This window comes from Trichosurus vulpecula, chromosome 1, assembly GCF_011100635.1.
Source record: "Trichosurus vulpecula isolate mTriVul1 chromosome 1, mTriVul1.pri, whole genome shotgun sequence".
NCBI classification, from domain to species: Eukaryota; Metazoa; Chordata; class Mammalia; order Diprotodontia; family Phalangeridae; genus Trichosurus; species Trichosurus vulpecula.
Genome location: NC_050573.1, coordinates 431,277,405 through 431,292,745, shown reverse-complemented (window position 1 = coordinate 431,292,745; position 15,341 = coordinate 431,277,405). Strand labels below are relative to the sequence as shown.

General features: G+C 37.8%; 1 protein-coding gene across 2 annotated transcripts in view; it reads left to right on the top strand.

Moving 5' to 3' along the window:
• ADAMTS6 (ADAM metallopeptidase with thrombospondin type 1 motif 6) overlaps positions 1 to 15,341 on the top strand; it is a 316,340-nt gene that overhangs the window by 152,646 nt on the left and 148,353 nt on the right. For both annotated transcript variants that reach the window (XM_036736575.1, XM_036736573.1), the window contains exon 8: positions 188 to 293. In XM_036736575.1, the coding sequence (XP_036592470.1) occupies positions 188 to 293 (106 nt within the window). The remainder of the gene's footprint in view (positions 1 to 187; positions 294 to 15,341) is intronic.

Sequence of the window (15,341 nt, the reverse complement as noted above, 5' to 3'; positions counted from 1 at the left end):
AATGTCTAGCCGGCAGAGTGAAATTCCCCCCCAGTGATTTTGCAAATGACTAGAAAGTTAACCTTTTGCCAACTGCTCCTTCTGTGCGTGGAGGTTATTAAAAAAAGAATCCAGGCATTTATAAGTAGGGGCTTTTAAGACTGCAACACCTTGGCTTGACCCTTTGTGTCTCCTTCTGTTTCTTCAGGCTTGGCCTCTGTGGCTGGAATGTGTGAGCCTGAAAGGAGCTGCAGCATTAATGAAGACATTGGCCTGGGCTCCGCTTTTACCATTGCTCATGAGATTGGTCACAAGTGAGTGAATTTAAGAAAATCAAGATAAAATTTAGTATGCCGCTCTTTGAGCAACTGGGGAAACTACTGTTTTGATTGCTTGCATTTGGCCACACTTTAACTCCACCTCTATTTGATGACAAGAGAGAATATCGCCCTTCCCATGAAGGTTTCCCAACCCAGATTAGATGGCGGATTGGGAAAAGATTGGCATTCTTTCTCTCCACCCGCCACCCCTGCCCTGTCCTTTGCAGCTACAGGGAGATGGTTGAGGTGGGCAAAGACTAGGAGCCAGAGAGAGGAGGGTACCTGAGGATGGAAAGAACAGGACACAGGGAGAAGGAGGAGCCACTTTCTGTTTTGAATTTATGGGTTTTAAGAAGTAAAGACCTTTGGACATAAAAATTCTTCAGACTAGTAAAAATTCGCCATGAACCAGTAGTTGGAAAACACTGTTTCTAGTGGTACTGTTGCAGTTTGGGTATTGGGATAAGGCGCATTGAGACCGGGAGTCTTTTTAAGTAATATTTTTGATTAATAATAAAAAAGTAGGGTTCTTTGTTGAATACACACACTCAAATATCATTTGAAAGGATTTAACTTTAGCTGTGCGTGCCTTCCTCATTCCCCGCCCTCTTTCCTCAGGAAGCCAAATTGTTCCAAAGGTAAATAATCCTGCCTTTTCTTTTTCTATCCTCACCGATTATATACGATGCTAAAATGTTACTTCTGCTCTTGCTCTTGCTCCAGTTGTGCACGTGGCATTTCCAGGTCTGAAGTGTGCATGTTGGCAGCTGTGATGTGACTTTTACTTTTTCGTGAGCCACCTGTGTGTCACATTGAGAGAACATGGTGTCATTGGACGACAGCAATGCTTTGGAACAAGTGGGGCTGAGATGGAGTAGGACGGTGTCCCGCTTCGTTCTAGACAGGCCGGAAATCATCCAGCTGAGCTTTTTAAAGTACGAGTCAGGAAGGCAGTGTAGCCCTGAGGTTAGCGAGCCGAGAGGAGTGATTTCAAGTCTCGCTTCATTCTAGGGAAGTCACTTAACTGTTCAGTGCCCCCAGGCCACTCTCTGAGACCCCTAAATCCAAGAACAGGTGCCAATTTGCATTGAGAGTTTCCCTACAGGAAGCTGTGTATCTCTAAGAAATTACAGACCCCATCCCTTTTCCAAAAACAAAAATAAAAACCCACACTGTGTCTGTTAGCTAAAACATCCTATGTTCTTATTTCTCCATTTAAAAGAAAGCCCTTTCTCTCCCACGTTTTTTCTCTTTTTCATTTAAAGCCTTTATGTATTTAAAGCTTGTGGGAGGGAGATGGATTTTGGAATATTGTGCTTCTTTCAAGTACTGATTTTGTTAGGAGGTTTAGGGATGACAGGATGGGACGCCCAATGTGAGTCAACAGGTCTCTTCTGTAAGTGTTCAGATGGGGTTAGCTGTTTTGTGTGGCATGCTGGTTAGTTCTCCAGGATAATTAAGGAGGTGTTGCAAAGTGAGTGGGTAAGTGGTCTTGGAGTCAGAAAGAAGTGGATTCCACTCCTGCCTCTGGTACATACTTTCTCACCTTGGGGTGAATCACATAAATCTCTCAAGTCCTTGTCTAAGACTGGATGCTGGAAAATGGCTGATCCACAGGAGTGGAGGGCATACCTACCCTGGGAGTTTCTTGTGTCAGTGAAATCACAGGCTGAGATGAAAGTGAAGGGGGAATGGAAAAGGGGAAAGGAAAAGTGGTACAATACTGGCATTTAGCTTCCATTCTAGTACTTAGCACAATGCCTGGCACAGAGTAGGCACCTAATGAATGCTTATCGACTGAATGGCACTGAAATGGAAGCCAATTTTTTTACCTGATAGCAAAGAGAGAGAATATAGATATATGAAATTCAGATAAATCAGATTTTGCAAAGCACTCTCTAATGCCTTATCATGCATTTTCGTATTACAATTACCTGTTTATAGTATCAGTTTCCTGTATTATACTTTAAGCCTTTGCCTGAGGCTGCTAGGTGGTACAGTGGACAGAGTGATGGACCTTGCATCAGGGCAATTTGAGTTCAGATCCAGTTTCAGACACTTATTAGTTGTGTGTCCCTGGGCAAGTCACTTGACCTCCGCCTCAGTTTTTTCATCTGTAAAATAGATAAGAGTAGCACCTACCTCCCAGGGTTGTTGTGAGAATAAAATGAGATAATATTTTAAAGTGCTTCACAAATCTTCAAGTGCTATGTAAGTGCTAGATTTATTATATTATTATTCCCAATTGCCTCATCCAGTACCCTGGTCACAGTAGGCACTTACTAAATGTTTGTTTGAGTTTGTATTTAGCCTGTTTTTACATCACTTGGTTTTTTTTTCCTTTTGAAGGTTAGCCTTTCTGTTTAATGAAATAAACTTGTGTTGACTACTGAATATGTTTCCTTCATTTGACTTTCCTGGTGAACTTGGCAGAAAGAATCATGAAGCAGGCAAAAGCAAGGAAGTCAGTCAGGCGGAAGGGAGAAACAACTAAATGACACGGATAATTCAGAATCTTGGAAAATAAGCTTCTGACCATCTATTATAATCAAAGTTAATGATTGGAAAGTGATTGCTGTTCATCTGTTTGCCCCATAAGGATCGTAGCTTTAGCGTCATAGAGGACCTTAAAGGTCATCTACTTCAACTTCTTTCTTTTACAGATGAGGAAACTATAATTTTAAGATAGAGATTAAGTGTCTTTCCAGTGTTCATAATGGTAGTAAATGGCAGCATCAGGATTCGAACTCATGTCTTCTGACTCCAAATCCATTCCCTTTCCCACTTCTAGTCATTGGACAATAGTTAGGGTTTTTTCCCTCATGTATAAATGAATAATTTTGAAAAGCAAATTAATTCCTTTTTAGGGGTTCTACTTAGATTTGGATAATGATAGAAGACAGGTGTAGAAAATGTTTAATAAAGTTGAAAAGCAGTTATATTCAAAATAAGAAAAATGAGCTGAAAACATATAATTCTTCTCTTCCTCTTTTCCCCATGCTTTCCCAACTTACATATAAGTAAATAGTAGGAGAATGAAAGTGAAAATGTCCCCATGAGAGGAACATATATCTCCGACTCACTTAAAACTCAGGCTCATTAATGGTAGCCATAATCTTATGCAACCAGACTGTATTTAATAGGTTCTGTTAGAGTCAATAAAATGGAAATGTTGGGACAAGTCACATACTAGCAGGCGGGTAATTGTGTGTTCGATGGCAATATTGCCTTATGTAGTTAGAAACTACTTAATGCCAGAATATATATGGCAAACTCATTCCTGTATATTGTGCTTTAAGTAGCTGAGATGAGGGATCAGTGCTCATTGTGGCCTTTTATTAAGATTCTGACTGGGCCACCTACCAGGCACTCTGGTCTGCTCCCTGAGCTTTGCCTATATTCTTATTCTTCTCTGTGTTAGATCCATCTAGTAAGTATTTTGAACTCTCCTGGAAATGAGTAACAGTTCCTTAAGTAGCAGTGCTCTAAAAAGGAAGGAAAATCTGTTTTGGATGTGTCTTTTATGGGACAGACGACATATAAACAATCAATAGACAAGATATAATACATATATACATACACACATGCATATACACACATACACACATACATACATGCATACACATGTGTGCCATACATACACACAGACACACACATACAGTATTAATTGGAGATTACCTCAGAGAGAAGGAACTAAGATTAAAGAGATAAAGAAAAGTGATGTATAATCAGCTTGAAAATGAAAGGCTGGGCTGAAGCCAGATTGTGAAAGGAGTTTATGTTTGATCTGGAGGCAATAATCAGCCACTGAAGCTTCTTGAGGAGGAGAATGGTCAGATTGTGCTTTCAGAAAAAGCTCTGGAGCTTTGCAGCTGTGTGAAGGATGGATTGGGGAGGAGAGAGAGTTTTGAGGCAACAGTAAGGAGACCATTTCAAGGGTCCAGGTGATGAAGACCTGAACTAAGGTTCTTGTGGCATAAGTAGAAAGAAAAGGGCAGCTCTGAGAGTTGTTGAGGAGGTAGAATCAACAAGATTCAGCTAACTGATAAGTTGAGGATGACTCCTGGGTTGAAAACCTTGGTGACTATATGATGGTGTCCTTGAGAGAAGTGGGAAAATTAGGAGGAAGGGTAGATTTAAGGAGGAACATAACGAGTTCTGTTTTAAACATATTTTTGAGGGGCAGCTAGGTGGCACAGTGGGTAGAGCACCAGCCCTGGAGTCAAGAGGATCTGAGTTCAAATCCAGCCTCAGATACTTACTAGCTGTGTGAACCTGGGCAAGTCAACCACAATTGTCTACCAAAAAAAAATAAACATATTGTTTGAAATACTTATGGGACATTTAGGTTTATATGTCTAGTAGACAGTTGGAGATATAGGGCTGGAGCTTCGGGTAGATGAATACTGGCTGTGTCAGTTTAGGAGTCAAAGTACATAGGTGGTAGGATATATAGATCACCTGTTCTTAACCTTTTTTCCATCATGGACATCCTTGGCAGGCTGGTGAAGTCTATGGTCCCCTTTGCAGAATCACATTTATAAATAGATAAAATAAAAAGCACATCTTATTACAAAGGAAATCACTTGCATTGAAATACACTTATCACAGCATTTTTAAAAAAAAAAACAGGTTAAAATGTGATGAATTTACAAAGGAGATCAGGAAAGATCAGCCCAACAGGTGAGAAGAAAGCCATGAGAGAACAGTGTCATGAAAATCCAGAAAGGAAAAGGTATCCAGAAGGAGGGGTGATCCACAAATAGGTCAAGAAAGAAATGAAGAGTTTTTAAGGGTGGTGGAGTTAAGGCCATGTGTACAAACAGCAGGGGAAGAATCAGTGAATAAGAAGGAGGCTGAAAATCAGAGGGGCACAAGGGAATGATTGAAGGAGTAGTCTGCTGGTGGAGATTAGTGGGGATGGAATCAGTTCCTTAAGACTCATCTACTACAAAATAGACAGCTGTGATTTGCATTCAGATTAAACAGATTTCCCACACTGGCCAAGCATTGACATATTTAACAAGAACAACATTTAGTCTTGCAGATCAGACCATTGTTTCAGAGCATGTTAAAAACAAAACCACTACCTTCCTTCTGGCCCTAATGCTAGAAGAAATGATTGAGTGCAGAAATGTTATCTGACAGTAGAAATGTTAACTGCTTTTCCCGACAGCCCAGCAGGACTCTGTGGGCCTGCCTTTTATCTCAGTGCCAGATAGACAAGATGTAGTTAACAGATTGTCCTACTCAATCCCCTTTATCTGATCAGGAGGAAAAAGGTGCATCAGAGATGAAGCCCTTTGTCCTGCCCTTAGAGTCTTGGGAGTTAGCTTTAGAGCCATTAGCAAGTCAGCTCTGGTTTATTCCGACAGTTATTGGGAAATGGAAGGGAAGATGTGATCTTTATTCCTCTCTAAACAAACTAGTAACCATGGCCACTCTCCATGTACTGGGTGTGTTGTGTTTTGTACGCCCATGCCTTTCATGTAATGGGCATCTGTGATGACCTAGGAAGATTCATTGTTGTTAAGAAAGGATTTTCACCCGTGGATTACTGAGGAAGAGCCCTGACAAAATCACTGGATAGTGTGAATATTTTCAGGCCCTTTTCTTAAATTGTATAGAATTTAGTTTTGAATATAGGGTATGTCTGTGCCATGGGGATAATAACCATTTCAGACAGCCGTAAGGAGAACTATTTTCTTTGAGTAGGCCATGGTAACCACTTCTGTTACTCTCTTTCATGATGTAAAAAATATGGAATTGGTTTCTTTTTCAAATGGAAAATTGAGGCATGGAACTGCATACAAGTAACATGTCTGGTCTGAATAGAGCAAAATATACTTGGAGAAGAAGGGATTCACTCTGAAAGATTTTTATTAATTGTGCATTTACTGTGGCTTTCACAGGTTATGAAAATGATCACTTTGAGAAGGGAGAATTAAGCTGCAAACTGAAGTTACACTAAATTCAGAAAGACATTATTCACACTGCTTAAGGATAGTATCCAAAAGTTCCAGGATTTTAGCTTCTTAGAAGTAGTATAACCCTACTGCCTAATATTAGTCAAAGTTATATTGAGATTCTACAGAATGACATCTAGACTATTGTTTGAGGGTACTTAAAGTGAATAATAAGAATGAGAATGATGATGATTTATAGATGGTGATGATAGAAAAGAAAAATGGAGAGCCATTTTGGCTATTCTTTGAAGCATTGATTTTTTAATGCCTTGGCTAAGCAATAGAGGCTCTCTGGAGAAGATACAGGCTATGAGAAGGGAAGTGGGATGGCCTTAGGGCCAAACCTAGGCAAATTGTGACTAGGTAAGATGAATCCAGAACTCTCTTTCTTTTGCATCTTCCCACTGTACACTCCCTCCAGGTACCTGGTGGACTTCAGACCCCATCTAGTTTCAGTATTATTTAGGCATTTGGGACTTAATATATCATTCCCTTAGAACCATTCACATCTTGGAAGAACATAAAGGAAAACAGTGTTTCACAGAGGAATAAATCTCTAATGTGACCTTCTTGAGAGGAGGGGTTCTTATCTTTCTTTGTATCACTACCTAAAACTTAGCCCAATGCCTGGCACAATAGTAGCTGCTTAATAAATGCTAACTAATTACCAATAGGAAATCTTTTTGATTGGTGGTAGAAGTCTTCTCAATGCATCTAAATTAATAATATGCTGTATACATACATACACACATACACCTTTGTTTAAGGTTAGTCCTCTGTTACCTGGTAAATGGTGACTCTTCCATCTATGGGGAGGGGAGCTGGTCTATTGAGGAGGTATGTGGTAATTGTATTGGATTTAGGGAGTACCTAGAGAAGATATGAAAGAAAATGTAGAACTGGATGGTCTGAGAAATGATCTTTACAGCTTAGCATGAGATGAGATTTAATATGGAGGTGTTTGAAAAGTGATGTCGTTGAAATTGAAGTTGAGAGATGACTTTAGCCATGATATTGTGAATGAATTTTGATAGGATGTAGACTAGAGGCAAAGAGTCATATGAAAGAGGTAGCTTGGTGTCATGGAAGAAGCACTGGATTAGAATCAGAAAAGCCGGGTTGTTCTTTAAGCCTTAGTCTTTCAAACTGTAAAATGGGGTTAATAATAATTAGCTGCCTTACATAGTTGTTGTCAGAGAAGTGCTTTCTAAACTTTAAAGTGCTATAAAATGTGAGTTATGATGATGACTATGGTTAATAAATAACTGAAGCTTAGATGAGGTATTTGGCTATTGTAATGTAGAGGAAAGAGTGGTGTGCATAAATCTTGGCTGGGTTTTAGTGTTTTTTTTGTATTTAATGCTTTATGGGCTTGCATCTTATCTATTTGCTACCGTGATGATAAGATCACATCACATTATTGTAAGCCCATAAGAATAATTCCTTATATTATATGTACAAGGTAACATGGTGAAACTGGAAGAACTTCAGAGAATCAGAAGACAGAGTTCAAATACTGTCTTTGCCTCAACTTACCAGCTGCAAGACAGTAAGTCAATGAATATTTATTGAGTGCCTATTATGTGCCAGTCACTGTGCTAAATGTTGGGGATACAAACACAGAAAGGGAGGGAGGAAGGAAGGAAGGAAGGAAGAAAAGAAAGGAAGGAAGGAAGAAAGAAAGAAAGAAAGAGTAAGAAAGACAGTTCTTGCCCTCAAGGAGGTAACAATCTAATGGGGGAAGACAACATACAGAAGGAGCTGAAAAGGTAGGGATGGAAGGCTGATGAATGTCCCAGAGAAGTCTCAAAGTAGTATAGACAGGTGGGAAATGAGATGTTTTGAGCTAGCTCCTTCCTTAAAAGGCAATTTTGAAGTTTGTGGTTCCCCTCTCCAATAAGAGAGACAGAGGGTGGTGATGAGATTGAGTCCCAAGGCTAAGGGGATCTTAGCTAAGTTACTTAGCCACTCTGGGCTTCGGTTTCCTTATTTGCAAAATGAAAGGATTGAGGACCAGATCATTTTAAAAAGCCTTTGGAGCCCTAAATGACTGATTTTGTCCCTGTGAGACAGATCATAGCTCTCCTCTGCCTTAGTAGATTATCTTGATGAGTTGCTATGTCTGAAGAACATGTCACCTTGTGGCAAAGTTGATGAGATACCCTTTCACACCTAAGCTAGTCTTCAAACACACGGACCTGCTCTTGAAGTCTTTCCAGCTTGGTAGAACCTATCAGAATTTGTGCTATATTGGCATAAGCTTCAAGGACCCATAGTGACCTCCTTAAGCCATCAGAGTGGCACTTGACTAAGACTTGAATGTTATTCTTACAAGCAACAGTATCTTGACTCCATTCTAGTGGTTCATTAAAAAAGATTTGTTAAATTCACACAAAAGACACACAAAATTGCATTTGTCTGCTGCTGCCTTATATACATACATCTGTATCCTGTAATATTCCCATATCAGGGTTGACTGTTGTACGTTTTAAAGCGCCAGATTAGGTGTTAGTTTTAATTAATTTTTTTCAATGGTGTGTTATGCAAATGCAGACTTAAAATCATTTTAATTAATCTTTAGTGTATCCCTGCTGTTTATTCCAAGTATAATAACAGCATGCTTCCATTTTAGATGTTTATAAGGGAGCAATGATTCTGGCATTGCACCAACCAGAAATATCTAGTTATAGTTTGTAGCAATTTTTCAATTTCTTAGTGCAAGAATTGATGTTGATTTGATTAGCCTCAAAACACTAGAAAATCCAAAGAAAGATTTGGGCTTGGTGTTAAGAGTATTTTATTATATTCTAATGTTTTTGAAAATTGCTTAACTCTGAAAGAAGTTATTTGACTAGCCACTTTAACCCACTAGCCACTGGTTCCAGGGATGAAAGGAAGAAAAGACTAATACTTATAGGATATTAGCCAATTGATATGGGTGTTAATCTTTGCAGGGAGTTCAAAAGGATGGTGGTTGGGATCTTAAATGAGAATCAAAAGCTTTATGGAGGTACTTATGTTCCTCCCCTTTCCTTTGGAGTGCAAAATATGGAATCCTAGCCCAGATTCTATCAGGGAAGGAGAAATACATCTCAAAATACTAATATTCTAAAGGGGAAAGGGAAGGCTTTACTTATTAATAAAGGTGTATATATATATATATATATATATATATATATATATACATATATATATATATAGATATATGTATATAAACATGTGTATGTGTGTGTATGTTTTATAACAAACAATAATGTTTCGCTTACCTTCCCCAAAAGAAAGGTAGCTTTGGCTCACGCCCTAAGAAGCAATCATATCCTTAGTCAAATGATAGGAAGGTCATAGTAGCCACAAAACAGACACTATAAAGCACCATGGTTGAAGTTTAACAGACCCTACAATAGCCTGCTGGTTTACAACTTGGGAACATGATAATTCACTAATATTCTGTATTGTTTTAAAATAGAACATATGCAAAATCTAGGGGAATCAGATTCCTTTTCATACACTTAAGGCTTTTATGTCTCCCATTGTCTCCTTTCAGACTCCTAGAATTTTTAAATTATTCTTTCCTTTTTATGTAGATAAATTTGGTTAACTAAAAAACTTCAGTGTCACAGTTGTTTCCTGGACTCTTTCCCCCTCATTGAGCTACCACATCCCTCTCCTATCTTTATATGTCTTGAAAAGTAACCAACACCTGATGTCTCTTAACTTCTTTATCATGCATTCCCTTTGTAATCTGGATTCATGCTTACCATCTTATAGAAACTAGTTTCTTAAAGGTTACCAATGAATGAACTGTTATCATCAAATCTAGTGACTTTTCTCAGTCTTTATCTTCCTTGGCCTCTTTGCAGTATTTTTGTTATTGACCACCCTCTCCTTCTTGATACTCTCTTCTTCTTTGGCTTCTACAAAAGTAGCCCCTTCTGGTTCCCCTTCTGTCCTTTCTCCACCTTATCTCAAGACTCTGCTCTCAGCTCTATTCTCACTGTACAATCTCTCCTGTGTATGTATTCAGTACCATCCCACCCCTATGTTTTTGTCTCTGTAATTCTCTAACCTTATGGCATGCCCCTTCCACGCCTCTGTCTCTTGAAATCCCACCTGTTCTTCAGATTCACCTCAAATTCCATCTCTTCTGTGAAGCTTTCACTGATTCCCCCAGTGAAAGCCAGAAATAATTTTTCTTTGCTCTAATCTTGTGCAACATTTCTCACCTCTCTTGTGTGCTAATGTTCTCTTATTTGCCTGTTGGATCTTCATTTGTGTCCGACCCTCTGACTATAGATGTCCCTAATGTCATGTGACCTCTCTATGTGTACCATTTTTCCTAGTGATCTTGTGAACACCCAAGAAGTCAATTAGCATCTCTTACAGAAGACTCCCAGATCTGTATATCCAGCCCTAGTCTTTCTCCTGAGTTCTAGTCCTGTAAAACTGAATTCATGTTGGACAACTCTACTTGAATATCCCATAGGCATCTCAAAGTCAACATGTCCAAAATAGCACTTATGATCTCACCCCCTAAATCCACCCCTCCTCCAAACTTCTTTACTTCCGTAGAGGATTATAACTTCTAGCAATTAAGGTTTACAACCTCAGAGTCATCATTGACTCTTCTTTCTCCCCTACTAGCTATATTCAATGATTGCCAAATTTTGTTGGCTTCCATGACATCATGCATAGCTATTCTCTTCTCTTTATTCACATGGCTACCACTCTTGAACAGGTCTTTATTACCTGTTAGAATAGCTTTCTAAATTGACCTCCTGGTGTTGAGTCTCTCTCATCTCTAATCTGCCCCAATCATCTTTCTAACGTACAAGTCTGACCATATCTCATTGCCTTACTCCAGAAACTTCAGTATCTCCCTTTTGCCTCTAGGATAAAATCTAAACTCCTGGCATTTAAGACCCTTCACCATCTGTCTCTCACCTATCCTCCCAAGCTACTGCACATTGCCTCCTTCATTTACTCTTTGCTTGAGCTAAACTGGTGTACTTTCTGTTTTCCCAAACCAACATTGCATCTACTGCTTCCATGCTTTGGCATAGAGTGCCCCCCCCATACCTTGAAAGCCTTCGCTCTTTCCCTTTGCCTCTTTGACTCACTCCAAGACTGAGCTCATGTGCCATCTTCTCTGAGAAGTCTTTCCTGATCTACTTAGTAGTTAGCATTAATACCTTCCTCTGAAAATTTCAATGCATATACTTATCTGTTTATATGTTGTATTACCTTTGGTAAAAATGAAAGCTCATTGAAGGCAAGGGCTATTTTTTCATTTTGGTTTTGCATGTAGTCAGGGCTTATTCATTAGATGGGACTATATGCTGCACTTTATTTATTGCATGACTATACACACACACATTTGTGCTTGTGTCATTATCGTCTTTGTGGGATTGTAAACTGTATGTAGGCAAGAACTATGTTTCATTTATTTTTGTTACTCTTCTGGTTCTTAGCATAATGCTTTGCACAAGGTAAGTGTTTAATAATTAGTTGTTGAATGGATAACAATAACTTACTAGTTGGCATATAAGGGATGGTGACTATTAATTTTTAAGAGGCCAGGGTGATTAGTGAAAGAAAATTAGAATAATTTCATGTAATTATTTGGGAGAGAAGCAATGCAATAAAAATCTATCCTTTTTTTAGGAACATGACATATGAAAACCAAGACCTTCAAAACAGATAAATTAGGGAATGATTTCATATTAGGTTAAAATTCCTTGAAGCATCATTTCTCAGCACACAAAAATTTTCATTTTTATCTACAGAAATTTGGCTTATACATGACTTTCAAAGAACATACACATATAAAAGGAAGTAAATCTATATAAAGCTTAAGAATTTAACCAATGTTAGAATATTCAGGATTAATCTACTAGACTGGAGCAATCTTTCTAAGCAGTGTTAGCATTCCAAAATGTCCATTTCACATTCATCAAGGATATATATCCCTATTCTGGTAGAGAAGATCTTGTGTTTAATTGGATTAATACATCTCCATATCAGATGTATTCAAGTGACAACATAGGAGATATGGTCTCATTTGAATATCCTGTGTAATTTGCCCAAAATTGAAAAGTATTGTAGGAAACAATTATAATACAAAGGCATAGAGAAACAGTGGCATAACTGTGTTGATATTCAGAATTGATTTTTGCCTGTAGGGTTGTATAAAATTAAAGGGGATTTGAAAAAAAAAATCAAGGTGGAGTGGGGGAGGGGAAGTAAACAGTCTCTGCTTTGGTTACCTCCCAGACTAACTCCTCAATTGGGATGTGTTCACAACCCCTCCCTGTTTAAAAAAAAAAATTCTTCTTTCCAGTTCTAGGAGCCTCCCAGTTAGTTTTGGAGTCAGAAATGCCTGGTGGGGCTAGCCAAAATCTATGTCCTTTCCTCACCACAATGATTTCCACATTTCTCATACCCTCACTGACCTATTATAATGTTTTTATAACTGGGATTGTTACAGAAGGATGCTGCTGATGTCAGACTGGCAGCATAAGTGAATAAGCTACTGAGATCACTTAACTCCAGTCCTCTCCTTGTACTGACTACTGTTTAATATCAGATCCAATTTCAAACCTTCAGTCTTTTTTTCTTCATGATTCTATGTATCTAAGGAATAATCTGCCCTTCTGCTCTTTCCCTCACTAAATTACTTTGTACTCATCTTTATAACTATGACCTGCTCCCTAGCTTTAATTTAGAATGACATAACTTAGATTTAAAACTTAGACATGAACTCTTAGACCTGGAACATCAAGACCTAATTTGGTCCCCAGCCTTCAGAGAGGTAATTGTTGAATTAAAGAGATTTGAATAATGACACTGGACCATCAAGGAAAAAGGTTAAATCATATTCAGTATATTCAGTTTAAGAAGGCAGGGGAAATGCCTAATATATTTTTGAAAGATTTCCATCAAAAATGGTTAATTTTTAAAAAATGTCTTGGCACTTAAAGGGCCACATTCACTTATCTGGAAAATCCACACATGAGCAATGCTTCATTCATCAACAATGTTGGATAATTGTAATGTTATTGTATTTGGATTCTGATGACCTCAAGAAATCATAGTCACAAATCCATATCCCCACCCACACATACACATGCTCTTTCTTGTACTTTCAAGCTGCAGTGGATTTGTGATCTCATCGATGTGAGTATTCCTTCCAACAATGCAGATCACAACTCATCCACGGCTGCCCAATCACCAATATTCTCAGAAATTTCCTCATGTCCTTATGCTGTGGCAAGGAGTCTGATGGATGAATAGTTTGTCCATTGGTTTTACCTCACTCTCACTTTATAAAAAAGAAGGTTTTAAGGTTATGTATCTTAACTGTTGGGGTCGTGTTTTCTAACTCAGCCCTTCTTTTTTACTCTCTAAACTGGAAGGGGATAGTCACCCATAGAATAGAGGATAACTTTTACAATTTCTCATATTTTCTTCTAGTTTTTTAAATACATAGTTTTACATTTGCAACTCCCCCCCCCTTTTTTACATTAATATGAAAGCATTCTCACTTCACACACTATATATGGTTCCTTAGGATAAACTATGTTTCTTTTGCCCAAATTTTCAAGTTCAGCCAGTGCACATGAGTTTATTTTAAGAGTGATGATGAGAAATGAATCCAATGAGAACAAATTCAAATATGTATTTAACTCAAGAATTCAACATTTGGAAATTGTCACCCATGCAATTTTTAGATGTTGAGGAGAACAAATATATGATAAGGAAGAAAATCTTAACTGGATTACCTGAACGAAGTTCAGGTAATTATTATTAAGCTCCTGTTGCATACAGAAATGTGTATTGCATTGGTGAAACGAGAAATTTCTAGGTGTTTGTCTTTTCAGATCACATCAAAAGATAATTATCATCTCTGAGCAATAATGAAGTGAGTTATCTTTATGTTGCTGTGATAAAGGGAATGTACTAAAATCAGGTAGAGTAAGAACAAGCCTGTAAGAAGCAGGTTAGAGGAAGCAGTAAGGAGGAAGGGGAGAAGCCAATAAGATACATGTATCAATCTGAATAATTGTAAAAGAGCCAACCCCATTCAGTAAATTCACTAGAGTGCTGGAAAAAAATGATGAATTTGTGGTTTACTTGATTAAGGCCCTCAGTTAATTGTCTATTCTGCCAAGTCCATTAAAAAGGGCAGCCTTTTCTTGGTGCAGGTCTTACTGCATATGTAGAATAGATTGTTTTTTGATTGCCAAACAGGGTACAACTGAGTGAATTGCATTATGATTATGTGCCCAATCACATCTTACCTCTTTCTCAGCAGCAGAAGCTCCATTCCAGAGTGATCATTACTTCTGATAGAAACTCTCATTTTAATGTAAATGTCTGTACCAGTCAGGCAGCTATCTGTCTATATAATGGTAAAGTGTTATTGGGTTTTGATATTTTTGTTTAAATAAAATTTCATTGCTCTCAAGTATACATATATTTGTTTATACATAATAATCTTCTTGTTCATCCATAATAATCTTCTTCAACTGGACTCATTCCAGAGAGGAAAAATTAAGCTTAATGAGTTCTTTTTCTTCTAATACTTTAGCTACTATTGTTTTAGAAAAGCTGCATTTCCCTACTTTCATTCAATGTTTTTGCTTCATTGCTCTAAATAATGGCCTAATGGACTGAAAGAATTAATTCAGCCAAAATTATAACCAGACAATAGGTTAGAGAATATTGAGAGAATATAGTTGGTTATTTTGTAATTCTCAATTGTTGTCTATACTCACATAAGATCTCCTTAACAATGTTTATTTAAATATGATGATATTGTTTTAACAGAAGAAAACCCAAACCCACTTAGTTTAAAGTGTTTGTTTCCCCGCCTTGTAGCCATAGCAATGCTTTTCAAGTGAAAATTTTTAAGTGAAAAGTTTTTAAAAAGATTATACTCCTTTGTAGAACTGTACTTAATTTATGTTTCAGTTTCAGCTTTTAAGACAATACTGTCACTGGTGAAATAATAGTTCTTGGATTACTTTCTGCGTTTAAAGTTCCAAATATTGTGTAAAATTGGTTCAGAGATAGCATT